Source organism: Idiotropiscis lumnitzeri, chromosome 3 (assembly GCF_059441095.1).
Source record: "Idiotropiscis lumnitzeri isolate Australia: NSW breed Sydney's pygmy pipehorse chromosome 3, RoL_Ilum_1.0, whole genome shotgun sequence".
NCBI classification, from domain to species: domain Eukaryota; kingdom Metazoa; phylum Chordata; class Actinopteri; order Syngnathiformes; family Syngnathidae; genus Idiotropiscis; species Idiotropiscis lumnitzeri.
In genome coordinates, this window is record NC_142393.1 from 31,112,733 (window position 1) to 31,127,050 (window position 14,318).

The window sequence follows — 14,318 nt, forward strand, 5'->3', positions numbered from 1 at the left end:
AGGCGTCTTGCACCGTTGTGAGCTGAAGCTGGGACTGCCGGGCTCAAGTCGCCTCGTCTCCCACCCGGCTGGTCTTTTTTGGATCTCTGCAATGGCGGAACAGCAGCAATTCTACCTCTTGCTGGGTAACCTGATGAGCCCTGACAACGTTGTCAGGAAACAATCAGAGGTAAGGATTCAACGGTTCCATTAGTTTTCACGCCTGCCAAGTGGGCGATTGTAGCCAAGTGGCGCGTCTTCTGTAGCCAAAGCTAACCGCCCTGCTAGTGCTGCTATGTGTAGCCGCGCGTCAGGTTCTGTAGCCCACGTGCAATGTGAGCCAGCATTGGGCAGTGGCCAGCTAGCACTACAATGCTAACCTGCTGGACCGCGGTGCGTAGTTTTGTGGGCACAAGTAAGCCCAGAAACGGGAATCATCTTGGTGACATTCGCACTGTTGCATGCACGCGCCTCCACCCCTCCACGTACAAACATACACTCACCCACACACGCACACACACACACGCACACACACACACACGCACACACACACACGCAGTTTCGTGTCGTTGCCATTCGTTCGATTGGGTGTAAAATGCGGCGGCGACGAATATGAAATCCCCAGCTGGTCGGGAAGCTAGGCGCCTAGCTAACCTGAGTGTACAGGAAGTAGCATGGAGCTACATAACGCAAGCTACTTCCCGGTGGCTAGGTAAACTAGCATTGTGCATTTGCACTGCTTAGCGAATGTGACGTTCATTTGATTACTTTTCCGCCCCGAGGAGGACTTTTAAAAATTGTATTCATTTAAAAAAATTGTTGCTGAAGCAAAGGTTAAGCTATATAAGCAACATAGTGTTTGTGTTTTTTTTTGTGTGCCCGCGCATGTACTTGTCTTATTTGTCACCCAGAGTCATTCTGATAAACGTAATTGGAGCCTTCGCAAATTATCCACCTGTCGTCTTTATATTATCTCGACTGACTTGTTTGGTTTGAGTCGATCTGTCGTCTTGAGTGAACAATGACGACCCACTTGTCGCACCAAAGCTTTGTTATTACGAGTATTGTCTTGGACTTCTGCAACATTCAAGTTTTTCTTGGAGATATTTGGGCATTTTTTAGCAATGAGACGACAGCACTCTGACGTCTTGAAAACGTAAAACTCGGCCTCGGTGCAAACTGAGCTCATAGGATTACACTTTAATTTTATTGCAAACGTAATGGCAACTTGTAATTCATTACTTTTTTTTTTTTACAAACAATAAGTCGATCTGTATTACAATGAACAGTAGTATTGTTTTGGTCTTATTGGTTAGGCTTCTGCTAAACTAGAGAGGACTGAACACTTTTCGCTGTATTTGACCAGTCAGATGCAATCTTAAATGCACATCACCAATAATTGAACAATATTGAGGGGCAATACAATGAATTATCTTAGAATACATTGAGCTTGCTTATTTTTCCACAAGGAAAAAAAAGTTCAAGTGTCGTTTATTTAGGCAAATGTCAAATATTGCGATATCACTATCGCTATACCCATATTGAATGTTTTTTTCAATACAGTGTAACCCACCGCCCACCCATTTTAAAAGGATTGACTACATGTAAACATAGCCAATGTCATACGTGTCTAAGGTATGAATCGGTCAATGCCTTCCAGCTCTTCTTCCTCCTCTTCTATCAACGTAATCTTATTTCTCATTTACTTTAGATTACGGCGTACTTTAGGGCTTCCACAAATCATTATTTTCGTAGTCGACTATTAACCACCAGTAGGCGCGATTCATCGGCTAATTGGATCATATGTAAATGTATCACCAGCAAGCAGCTGCTCTTGAATAACCATAATTAATTTACAGCTTGATTCTTTATGGACGTACAAATTAATGAGACGATGCATCATACAACGTTGATTGAACTTTCTAGCTTGTACCAGTGGTTCTGAGATGTTTATAAATGATGGTGCGTCTTAAATTGAAGGCAATTTTGCGGCCTTAAGTTTTGGCTGCGATTGTTAGAGTTGCACAAATCGTATGAAACTATCCTTGAATACAAAAAGAAATGCTTGTAAATAGATTTCACTCTTCTTTGGCACTAAGAATGTTTTTTTTAAATGTAGAAGGTAGTGATATTCTTAATGTAAATTAGCAGATGCCCCGTGTTAAAGAAAACTAAAATAAAAACTTGTATTGTTTTTTCATGTTTTCATTTAACCTTCATCCCAAATGTTTTGTTTTTCTTCACTAATATGGGCAATTTAATGGTAGGCTACACAATGATTGCAACAGGGAAAAAAATCTTTTAATCTTAGGAAAATATTTTTTCATTATTTTTTGTTAGTACTATAACATAGTATAATGCAACAAATTATGTATTTTATTGTTTTGTGATGCCAATGAGGGTTTGTGGCAAATATGTCAAGTTTTGTAACTGAGTACTAGAATTTCCCAGTTTGTAAAAGCATCACTCCTTTTGCAGGAGGTCTTTTGGCTTCAATGTCAAACACAGCAAACGCGAACTGTTTTGGTTGTTAAAAACGTGAGTTTTCTGACTAATGCCTCCTTAATCCATATTAGACGCTACAATATGTTAGCATAGCAAAAAGGACAACAAACACCGTATCATCCAGACTGTTATCTTGGACAATCGCAAACCCTAGCATGCATGTTCTGAATTATAGACAGCTTTGCTATTTAAATGGCATATTACCAATATCATCTGCTAAATTTGTCACTGAGAATTAAAAAAAATACAAATGTATTTTTGACGTTAACTTCGTGTATCCGTCACAGAGCGTGTGTGTCTGCGTGCTTGTACGAAACAGAGCTGTGGGGTATTGTGAAGCCAACTTTCTTTTCTACCGTTTACAAATGAACAAACTGGTCATGTAGAAAGGTTTGAAAAACTTTTTGATGCTACCAAATCTACTTACCCTCATCAGATGAAGTTAACTATCTGTCTGTCTCTGTTGCATGGTGCACAAGTAGTTAGTGTGTCTCCCTCATGTTTCTTGTGCTTTGAATTTGAATTGTGGGTGCTCAGGCTTTCACCAGCATTCCAAGACCATGCATGTGAAACAGCCAAAAGGTGGAAAAAAAGAAAAATGTATAAAAATAAACGTTATAGTGATTTTGTTTCTTTGTTGTATTAATATCTTTCAACATATCTGGTACTGGAGCGATCCAAAAGTATGTTAATGAATTCACAATACATTACTTCAATATTGCGGCACTTTGATTAAATTACTAACTACATTGTTAGTACAGTAACTAGTTACTGTGTGTGTTTAGTCATTTTGCGAAATAAGCCCGGACTTTCAGATTGTGGTGTTAATGATAACAAGGGCCTAACTCAATCACGGTATCCACAATGCTTCTGCTTTACATAACAATGACTCAGATTACTACGACGACACATGGGTTGCAGTTAGGCATAGAGCCAGCGGGAGTAGCGGAAGATAAAAACAGCAACAAATGGTTAAATATTTAAATAAACGACGCGTCGACTATTAAAATGAATCGCCGACTAATCCTGACTGCCCAAAATCCAACCACAGGGTAGGGTTGCTATTGTGTAGTGGTGCACTCACTTTACTTGTGTGCTAACAGCGTCTGATCAGTTCCCGCTCAGTGACTGCCTGTGTGTGCCCTGCGACTGGCTGGCGACCAGAGTCAGCTGGAATAGGCTCCAGCAACACCCCCCCCCCTCCCCCCACATGGCATTTGCGTTTGTACTTGTTGGCACTGATTTGAGTGTTTCCACCTTGTTTTGATATGCTACTCTCATGTAGTGATGAGATATTGCAGTCACATGAATTTATGGCAAAATATGTAATACTAGGATCAATTTTTTGTATCGATGTATGGCAATCAAAAGGAAAACTGATTCTATTTATTTATTTTATTATTTTTAAACCCAACTAGGTTGTATTAAAGTGCTTTATAAATACAGTTGAGTTGAGTAATCCGCCAATACACTACTTCAGACCAAATGTAGTCAAGCACAATGCATGGGTCCAAAGGGGGACAGAGCCCACCCAACAAGATGCTTGAGTTATGGACTTCTTAAAATATAATTTGTATCACTGTGACGCTCACGAGTCAGTGTAGGACAACAACACTTTATTTTTTTGTGAGCAGATCACACTTTATTCTCACACTGACAGGATGCATTTCATAAGTCATAACCTCATGCACCATCACAGTGTCACAGCAAATAACGAAACAACTAAAGTTGTACTTTTTTTTTTTTTTTTTTTTTTCCTCATGGGGGGCATGACTGGGGTCGACTGCTGAAATGTAAGGATGGGGATGGAGGGTGATTTTTTTTGTTTTTTGTTTTTAATAAACGCATACCATGACTTGGTTAATAAGGACCAGTGAAGCGCCATGTCTTAAAATCTAAAAAATGTTTTTTCATGTAAAAATATGAACTTATAGTAAAATATGGCATCGTCAGACATGCTTCACCCGTACATCTCCACCCCCTTGGTGAAAAATCGAATTGCTGAGCTGCAGCCTGCTTCACGTCCAAACCAGTGGGGGAAAGAAAGGCATCAGTGTGTCATTCGATGCCAAATCAAACAGCATATTTTCATTTCAATGAAGATAGTGATGACAAGACTAAAGCTCAAATTTGAGGTAAAACAGCAGGGATTTTGGAACTGAAATCATCAGCTCATTAGCAAGTTCTGCTGGAGCCTGATGATGATCCCAATCATTTGAATCAGGTGTGTTGTAGGAGGAAATGCAGGCAATTTTGGGCCGTCCCATTGCCGTCTCTGCCCTCTCCTATACCCTATCTCTTTGTTGTTTTTTTACGCTGCCGTGGTGCCACTTGAGGGCAAACCGGCTGAATTGTCACTTGTCTTAAGTGGTGAAAATTCGACCTTGCATGTCCATCTCTAACCGCTGTCTATTCTGTTTTTCCAGGAGACCTATGACACAATCCCTGGTCAAACAAAGATTACGTTCCTGCTCCAGGCTGTCAGAGATCCATCTGCTGCAGAGGAGGTGCATGCGCGCACATCTGTAAATTCTCAGAAGCCAACATGCACATGTTAAATATTATGGTGACAAATGTAGTTCTCTCAAGTCAGCCATGACAACTGTTTGCCATGAGTCAGAGCTTTGGTATTGCCACACTTATGTTTATCATCCCAAGTCTATCAGCTGCTTGGTGCCTGCGACTAGTGCTCCTTCTCGTTACCTCGAAGCTGATATTTTTAGTCTTGAAATGGGAGAAGTAGGAGAGGAGCTCCTTCCGGTTTCAGAGGGGATGCTGCTTAGATTGCTCAAGTGTGTACTATGGCAAAAAAAAAAAACATTTTGGGAGGGGCGTGGGAAACAAATTGAATCGTTTCTGGTGTCACCTTTTTTTTTTTTTTGTCAATCCACCAGGTCAGACAGATGGCGGCAGTGCTTCTGCGACGGCTGCTGTCATCCTCCTTTGAAGAGATCTACCCAGGCCTCACGGTTGACATGCAGACGGCCATCAAAACGGAACTTCTTACCAGCATCCAACAGGAGACTTCCCCAAACATCCGCAAGAAGGTCTGCGACATTGCAGCGGAGCTTTCCCGCAACCTTATCGGTAATGTTTGGACACTTGTGCAAAATCATATTAGGAGTTAATGTTATACAACAGAATTGAGATATTTCTTTTTTTGGAAATCTAGATGATGATGGAAACAACCAGTGGCCAGAGCTGCTTAAGTTCCTGTTTGACTGTGTCAATTCGGACAACGTTGGCCTGCGAGAAGCTGCCTTACACATATTCTGGTGAGATTTGTTCTGTTCTTGTGTGAAGTCAACTGTGACAATGATCACCATGTTTCGAAAGCATCCTAAATCGTGGGGGGATGTCCTTCAGACATCTGGTGACGAAACCTTTGCTCTTGCTTGTTTCCAGGAACTTCCCAGGAATCTTTGGCAACCAGCAGCAGCATTACATGGATGTTATCAAGCGCATGCTTGTTCAGTGCATGCAGGATCAAGCAAACCCTCAGGTAAAACCTGCCCAAAGTCTAGGTCAGATGAGTCAGTCGATGTTTGAAGCGTTTGTGATTAGTCATGCATGTTTTTTATGCATCTTTCAGATCCGCACACTGGCTGCCCGGGCTGCGTCTTCGTTTGTCCTGTCCAATGAAAGCAACTCAGCCCTGCTTAAGCATTTCGCCGATCTACTGCCAGGCATCTTGCAGGTCAGGCTCATGCCCATTTTTTTCCCTTCACAACTCCCAAAATGGTGAAACCACACTTGCATAAAGTCCTTCTATCGGTACTGGAGCGATACCATGGCAAAAATTCAAAAGTAGTCAAATAATAGTTCTTGGCTAAATAACTTCTTTTTATTTGTTTTAATTCAAATGATTACTAGGCGCATACTACCCTTTTTGTATGGCCAAAAGACACGCTGGTTCAAAGGGCGCAGCACCAGTTGAGGGTGCCATTTCTGTATTTAATACTTATACTGGGCGCGCTACGGGGCGCATGCTAGCTCGTGCATGCTAGCTCGCGCATGCTAGCTCGTGCATGCTAGCGCTCGCGCAAATAAGGGACCGCTGCCAGTAGTAGCACCTCAGACTGATGAGATGTCATGGCAACACATCTGATCGACAACATCAGGGGAGGGCTTTCACTGATCACCACACTCCTTAGAGTCACAGTTTCAAATCAAAACCAAACATATCTCAGCATACAAGCAAACAATGAAATAAAATTAACAAAAAAACATCTGTCTCTCATGCCGTTCATATCCCCAAAAGAAATAAAAATAACACAAAATGCCATTCAGCCTCAGCCAATCATATGGCTGTTTAGAGAGGTGTGAATGGTGTGCTTTGGGCAGTGTGTTTTTTATGTTTCTTGCTTGCAATAACATGAATGATAAGATTTTGTCATAGTCAATTCAAAGCATAGGTATATCAGACGTTTGCCAGCAGGGTGTACTAACATGAACTCTGCAATGCCCCAAGGGGATCAGGCCAGATGGTCAAGCAAGTTGCTCAGTTTATATAGTGGGCGTGTCGCATTACAAGGCGCCTCGTTTGTTTTGGGGAAGATTTGGGACTTTAAAGTGTGCCTTATGGTCGCAAAAATACGGTAATTAGAATATATTTGATAAAATAAAATCATTTAGTAAAGTTAAAGAAACAATTGAATAAAATACTTTTAACATTTTTAAACACTATTGATAATTTTATATCCAACACTGTACCAAAGTCTTGACACCAAAAGCTCATTTTTTTTCATATTTATATAGGGCTGGGTGATATGGCTGAAAACTATATTGTGATGCAAGTATATATATAAGCAACCTGCTACATAAACATATGGATAGATAATTTGCATGGTTACAACTTACCACCTGCCTTTGTTGGTTCTGATCAGGCAGTGAATGAGTCCTGCTACCAGGGAGACGACTCTGTCCTCAAGTCTTTGGTGGAAATTGCAGATACGGCTCCTAAATATCTGCGACCAAACTTGGAGGCCACTCTGCAACTCTGCCTGAAGGTGAGTTGGGGAACCACGCCACGTTAGTGTTGCGCTGCAGTCCATGCTACACTGTTGATGTCAACGCTCGCCGTTGTTTGATCAGCTCTGCGCAGACAGCAACTTGCCCAACATGCAGAGACAGTTGGCACTGGAAGTCATCGTCACCTTATCAGAGACTGCAGCAGCCATGTTGAGGAAACACACCGCCCTTGTGGCTCAGAGTGGTGAGTAATCCTTTATGATGCGCGGGCCTCTCATATTGTTGGCGTCTGATCCTTCTCTAGCAGAATACGTCGGTCATTAGGGGTTGGTCTGTGTGTCTAGTGCCCCAGATGCTGGCTATGATGGTGGACCTAGAAGAGGATGAGGATTGGGCCATGGCTGATGAGCTGGAGGATGATGATTTTGACAGGTAACGTAATTGTTGCTGGCAAACTAAAAAAAATCTTCTAGCGCAATTGTCACTGCAGATGCTTGCTCTGTCACCCAGCAGTAATGCAGTAGCAGGAGAAAGTGCTCTCGACAGGATCGCCTGTGGCCTGGGAGGAAAGATCATTTTGCCTCTGATCAAGCAGCACATCAGGCAGATGCTACAGAACTGTGAGTGCATTTACATTGACAGGTGGCAACACTGTCACTTGTAGGAAGCATTAGCTCTGGAATTCACTGAAGCTCAAATAAAGCTTGTGTTGCTTTCTAGCTGACTGGAAGTATCGCCATGCTGGGCTGATGGCGCTGTCGGCCATTGGCGAAGGCTGCCACCAGCAGATGGAGGCCATCCTGAATGACACAGTCATTTCTGTACTGCACTTTTGCGCTGATCCAGTAAGAAGTCTTTTCTGTTTAAATGGCGCTACTTGGTGGCTGAGGTGAACCAACCAATATTAAATCTTCCTCAGCATCCAAGGGTGCGGTACGCTGCCTGCAACGCTATTGGACAAATGGCTACAGATTTTGCACCAACTTTCCAAAAGAAGTTTCATGACAAGGTAAAACTCCAATTCAAGTGAGCCAGACAAATTGAAAGTTTGCGGACAATGACCTTCCTCCCGTCCAGGTGATCTCTGCACTGCTTCAGACCATGGATGACCAGAGCAACCCCCGAGTGCAGGCACACGCCGCTGCTGCTCTCATCAATTTCACGGAAGACTGCCCCAAATCTCTGCTCATCCCTCATCTGGACAACTTATTGCAGCACCTCAATGTCATCATGGTAGCCAAGTTGCAAGAGGTAGACGGACGGTGAAACTAAAATCTTCTTTCCGTTTAGTCACTGCTCTGCTTCAAGTTCTTTAGAGTTCTTTCTTTCCTCTCCCAAGTTATTCCAAAAGGGCACCAAACTGGTCTTGGAGCAGGTGGTGACCTCCATTGCATCTGTGGCGGACACTGCAGAGGAGAAGTTTGTGCCATACTATGACTTGTTCATGCCCTCGCTCAAACATATCGTGGAAATGGCTGTGCAAAAAGAGCTGCGGCTACTTCGGGGCAAGACCATCGAGTGCATCAGTCTCATCGGTCTCGCTGTCGGCAAGGAGAAGGTGCAGCTCGTGTGGTTGAGGAGGAGTCTGGTGCTGATGATGCGCTTTCTCTCATCCAACCCAATTTCTTGTTTCTTTTTTGTTAGTTCATGCCTGATGCGTATGCTGTCATGCAGCTGCTTCTCAAAACCCAGACTGACTTTAATAACTTGGATGATGACGATCCACAGGTGAGAGGGCTTGGCTGTACTTGAAAGTATTTCAAGGTATCTGTGGGTTGCAACTTTTGTCATTTTGATTTCCTTTTTTTTTCTTTTCCATTTCTAAAGATCTCGTACATGATCTCAGCCTGGGCCAGGATGTGCAAGATCCTGGGGAAGGAGTTTCAGCAGTACCTCCCAGTGGTGATGGGCCCCTTATTGAAGACGGCTTCCATCAAACCTGAGGTGGCTCTTCTTGACAGTAAGTTGTTTTGTGCGCATGCTGTTGGCTTTTATGTTTAAGGTCACATCAAATGATGCTTCTTGTAGCCCAGGATATGGAAAACATATCAGAGGACGACGGCTGGGAGTTTGTCAACCTTGGAGACCAGCAAAGTTTCGGCATCAAGACCGCCGGTCTGGAGGAGAAGTCCACTGCTTGCCAGATGCTGGTAAGCATCTGCGATATGACAGCAAATACTTTGAAAAGTATTTTGTACTCGTTGAACCTTTCCACACTTGGTCACATGACAGTCACAAGCAAAAATGTATTATTGGTATTTCATATGATGAACCAACACAAAGATGAGCTCAAACTTGTGATGGTCATCAAAATAGAAATAAAAATCGGAAAACTCTACCAGAGTGTAATGTAATGACAGGATGAATACAGCTTTCGACTTTCGCACATTACACTTTTTGGATTTTTAAAAGAAAACATTACTTTCATTCATTGCCCATTTTTGTGAATCTGTCGCATACAAGCATAATAAATAACATTTGTGCTTGTAATGTGACAAGGTGTAAATGTTTAAAGAATGCAAATACAACAAGTCACTGTACAAGAAGTCCTCAAAAAATGTTGCTGTTGCAAAGCTACTATTTGTGTTTCAGGTGTGCTATGCCAAAGAGTTGAAGGAAGGTTTTGTCGAGTACACTGAACAAGTGGTGAAGCTGATGGTTCCCTTACTCAAGTTCTACTTCCACGATGATATCCTTGTTGTTGGATATTTTATAAAGATGAAAAGTCGTTCTCTCAAAATAATTTTAACCAAATAATTTCTACCAGCCAGGAAGAGGAAATGCTTTATAAAGCATTGTTTTCTTAACTGTATCACGTGTGAGAGTGGCAGCGGCGGAGTCCATGCCCCTCCTGTTAGAGTGCGCGCGGGTTCGAGGGCCAGAGTACCTCACCCAGATGTGGCTCTTTATGTGCGACGCCCTCATCAAGGCTATCGGGACGGAGCCAGACTCGGACGTCCTGTCAGAAATAATGCATTCTTTTGCTAAGGTAATAAACCGTCGCCTGAGCCAATTCACTGCAAAAAATGCTGGTGTGCTGCTCTGTATGTATTGTTTGCTTGGTCCCATGGTGAGCAGGTCTCCAAGTGTGCAACAAAGTGGTTTTCCCTCAAGCCGTTGGTCGTTAATGTTCACTAAAAGTACTTCCAGCACAGTATTGCTGCTCACACAGCTCCGGCTGTTGTGAAATGCGCTATATGAATAAAGTTGAATTGTATTGCTAACCTATAATGGAAAATCAGACAGGTTTATGGAACGTACTGTCACATTCAAATCGACATCACAATGTACAAGATTTTCAACAATTTAAAAAATGCAAAAGCATCAGTTAAAACAATTAAACCAAACTAAACGTGATTCCATGTAGTCAGTAGGCTTTATTTTTACATTTGATTCATATAATGTCTCGATAGAATCAGTGCTTTAAGAGGGGAAATCCACATGATTGCATATCATCGTTTCCTCTAACAAAGTTGAAGTGAGAAAAGAGATGGCACACATTTGTTTGCATTATTGTTGTAATCTGATCTTGGGATGCACTGATTTGTTTACACCGCACTTTGGTAGAATTTTCTGAAGTTGTCATATATTTAGTCAATTAGCAACTGTAATTGAAGTATAGATAATCTCTCATTAATTCATGGTTGGCTTGCCTTTGTTTTATTGTAAGTTTAACCAATAAGAGCAAACAATTAGTGGTAAGGTTCTCTTTGTTCTCACCTAGTGCATTGAGCTGATGGGTGACGGATGTCTGAACAACGAGCATTTTGAGGAGCTGGGGGGCATTTTGAAAGGCAAACTGGAGGAACATTTTAAGAACCAGGAGCTGAGGCAGGGTGAGGCTTCCCAAGCGGTAACTGCATTGTGCTTCCTCACCTTTCTCTTATTGACGCCACACTTATGCCCACAGCTAAGAGACAGGATGAAGACTACGACGAGCAGGTGGAGGAAACCTTGCAAGATGAGGTAGATGTTTATCTTATGCTACGTGTAACTTTGGGGATCGGGGGGAGAGGATTGCACTCCTAACAGACCCACTCGCTCTCATGCCTCAGGATGAGAACGACGTGTACATCCTGACCAAGGTGTCGGACGTCCTACACTCTGTTTTCAGCAGTTACAAAGAGAAGGTGCTCCCTTGGTTTGAACAACTGCTCCAGCTCATCGTCCAGCTCATTGTATGTCCTCCTCTATTCGGGTCACAATTGAAGCAATCCTTGTGGTGGACCTGACTAGACATTGACTGAATGTTGTCCTCCAGTGTCCAAACAGGCCATGGGCTGACAGGCAGTGGGGGCTGTGCATTTTTGATGATGTGGTGGAGCACTGCAGCCCCTCATCCTTCAAGTACGCTGAGTACTTCCTGCGGCCCATGTTGCAGTCGCTGTGTGACTCCAGCCCCGAAGTTCGCCAGGCGGCTGCCTACGGTGTTGGTGTCATGGCGCAATATGGAGGAGAGAACTACCGGCCGTTCTGCACAGGTAGTACTGGCTGACCTGACAACATGCATTTCTTTTGCGTAACAGTTTTTGCATGGGGTACAGTTTTTTTGCCCTGCAGATCTATGAAAATGCTTGTGGCCTGTAATTTCAACGTGCACGTGCATACTTGAATGATGCAGAATGGTGGTGGCGATGCATTGCTGTGTAAATGTAACACAAGATTTTTGAACAGTGGTGGATATCAAGATCAACATGACTTGTGTTGAACAGATTTTCCGTATGACAACTTAGGGCATCTGTCTCAAGAGCGCGACAATATTCATAACAGTTTCAGAGATTGTTGTAACACGTGCAAAATGTGATTTGGGATTGTCTTGCTGAATTAAGCGGGGGCGTAGGGCTGGCGATATGACCTAAAATCAATATCGCGATAAATTGGGTAATTTTACCTCTAACGATAAATGCGCGATAAATTCCCCCTGAGGATCAAAATAAATGCAGGAAATGCATATTAACTGCTTTTTTTTTTATTGACCAACTGGTACACATTACTTTCAATGAAAAACAAAAGTACAAAAATCATTTGAATAAACATTCAAAATAGCTTGCTTTGCATGACTTGAACAATGTCACAAAGAACAGGAGAAAAAGGGTACCTCTCACAAAATCTTTTTCTGCAACTAGATTGTGCCGAGATGCTGTAATGCCATTTGCAAAGGCCTAGATTTGTGTAAAGGTATCTTGTAAACAATATAAATAATGCCATGTGCAAAGGCGCTAGTCGCATGTAAACAAAATGCTAAATAAAATGAAAAAAATGTCAATGGAATGCCAATGCCAAATAAACAAGTGTGCATGATCAGGAAAATGTGCAGTCTCGAGTACTCTGGTGCGCAGTCGCCACTTGTCGTCTATGTACTGCACATTCAGGCTCCAACAGGGATCCATGTTGCGACTCGACCACAAGTCGGATGTGGATGCAAAAATGCTCGACGTCTCTGCTCCCGTCCCGATGTTGTCCATATCGAGAAGTGCTGTTTGCGACAAATATTTTCGTACCTTTTGTCGGCTACGTTCATGAGGCGTTTAAATCCTGTGCGCGCCACTGTAACTTGAGGAGCTCTATCTTTAGCTATGTGCTAGGCTATCGCGTCCACCACTGAGACATTCTCTCGTATGGTGTCGCCTCCGTTAGTGGGCTGTTGTCAATTGTCCAACCTTGCTTCTCACTTTGAACTTTTAGCACAAGCTCCAAGTCAACAACATGGTTGTGTTGAGGGTGGTGAAAAGAAAAGGTTGGACGCGCTGTTTCAGGTGCTTACGACGCACTTTGTAGTTCATGTTCTTTTGCTCAAACATCGTCTTTATGGAACCCAAAGCATTTCCAAACGACAGATGTCGAATTTCTTTTCGGGACAAGCGCGACAGAACAATTTCAACTAACGTTACTTCGTCTGCAGCCGTGTCAGCCGCTGCAGGATTTAAATCCCCAGCTACGAACGCGTCTTCTGTTTACATTCTTCTACAGCGCATGTAGTCACGTGACTACATGCGCTGGAGCCGTCTTAAAGGGGCATGAACATCGCCGCAGACAGAAAAGACTTTTCTTTTTTAATTTTTTTTAGCCACCGAATTTACCGACGTGGGCATAATGATGTCGGTCATTGTAATACATTTTGGTAACGTAAATTTTCGGTTTATCGCCCAGCCCTACGGGGGCGTCCATTAAAAAGACGCTGCTTGGATGGCCGCTTATGTTTCTCTTAAACGTGTATGCACACTGATTTGTACATTTGCCTTTTGGTTCTCCAAGACAAAGTTTATTTTTCCGATCAGGATGAGAGAAGACAGGTGTCACAGATTTCACTGTTTTTCCACCCCAGAGGCCATCCCCTTGCTGGTCAGAGTCATCCAGGCATCTGATTCCCGTTCAAAAGAAAACATCAACGCCACAGAAAACTGCGTCTCGGCTGTCGGAAAGGTCATGAGGTTCCGGCCCGAGTGTGCAAATGTTAATGAAATTCTCCCCCACTGGATCAGCTGGCTACCTCTCAATGAAGACAAAGAGGAGGCCGTCCACACTTTTGACTTTCTATGTGATCTCATTGAAAGGTATGATAGTATTCCATCTGCAGTCGTACGACGACTGGAAGAAAATGACCGCTGAAGTGTTGCTTTTCCCTAAAACTAACATCTTGTTTTCACTTTACGCAGTAACAATCCTATTGTCCTCGGACCAGACAACTCCAACTTGCCCAAACTCTTCCTCATCATTGCTGACGGGGTAGCTAACGAGTCGGTGAAGAGCGAAGACTCTTGCAGTAAACGTCTGGCAAACGTTGTCCGTCAAGTACAGGTGAGCTCCATATCTGCTTATTCACCGCTCCCTGCGAGACGGAGACTGATTGTTTTTTGTCGTCC

At 43.0% G+C, this 14,318-nt stretch overlaps 1 protein-coding gene across 2 annotated transcripts in view; it reads left to right on the plus strand.

Moving 5' to 3' along the window:
• ipo5 (importin 5) overlaps positions 1 to 14,318 on the plus strand; it is a 15,269-nt gene continuing 951 nt past the window's right edge. Inside the window, exons 1-25 of one of the 2 annotated variants that reach the window (XM_088292095.1) lie at positions 1 to 169; positions 4,911 to 4,991; positions 5,379 to 5,571; positions 5,657 to 5,759; positions 5,890 to 5,986; positions 6,077 to 6,181; positions 7,371 to 7,493; positions 7,579 to 7,699; positions 7,800 to 7,887; positions 7,966 to 8,075; positions 8,176 to 8,300; positions 8,375 to 8,464; positions 8,533 to 8,706; positions 8,795 to 9,013; positions 9,100 to 9,183; positions 9,283 to 9,415; positions 9,484 to 9,605; positions 10,048 to 10,144; positions 10,272 to 10,444; positions 11,180 to 11,291; positions 11,366 to 11,421; positions 11,511 to 11,633; positions 11,717 to 11,936; positions 13,781 to 14,009; positions 14,112 to 14,253. In XM_088292095.1, coding sequence (XP_088148221.1) covers positions 92 to 169; positions 4,911 to 4,991; positions 5,379 to 5,571; positions 5,657 to 5,759; positions 5,890 to 5,986; positions 6,077 to 6,181; positions 7,371 to 7,493; positions 7,579 to 7,699; positions 7,800 to 7,887; positions 7,966 to 8,075; positions 8,176 to 8,300; positions 8,375 to 8,464; positions 8,533 to 8,706; positions 8,795 to 9,013; positions 9,100 to 9,183; positions 9,283 to 9,415; positions 9,484 to 9,605; positions 10,048 to 10,144; positions 10,272 to 10,444; positions 11,180 to 11,291; positions 11,366 to 11,421; positions 11,511 to 11,633; positions 11,717 to 11,936; positions 13,781 to 14,009; positions 14,112 to 14,253 — 3,198 coding nt within the window. In that variant the 5' untranslated portion in view covers positions 1 to 91. The remainder of the gene's footprint in view (positions 170 to 4,910; positions 4,992 to 5,378; positions 5,572 to 5,656; positions 5,760 to 5,889; positions 5,987 to 6,076; positions 6,182 to 7,370; positions 7,494 to 7,578; positions 7,700 to 7,799; positions 7,888 to 7,965; positions 8,076 to 8,175; positions 8,301 to 8,374; positions 8,465 to 8,532; positions 8,707 to 8,794; positions 9,014 to 9,099; positions 9,184 to 9,282; positions 9,416 to 9,483; positions 9,606 to 10,047; positions 10,145 to 10,271; positions 10,445 to 11,179; positions 11,292 to 11,365; positions 11,422 to 11,510; positions 11,634 to 11,716; positions 11,937 to 13,780; positions 14,010 to 14,111; positions 14,254 to 14,318) is intronic. The other variant, XM_088292096.1, reaches the window with a different exon arrangement.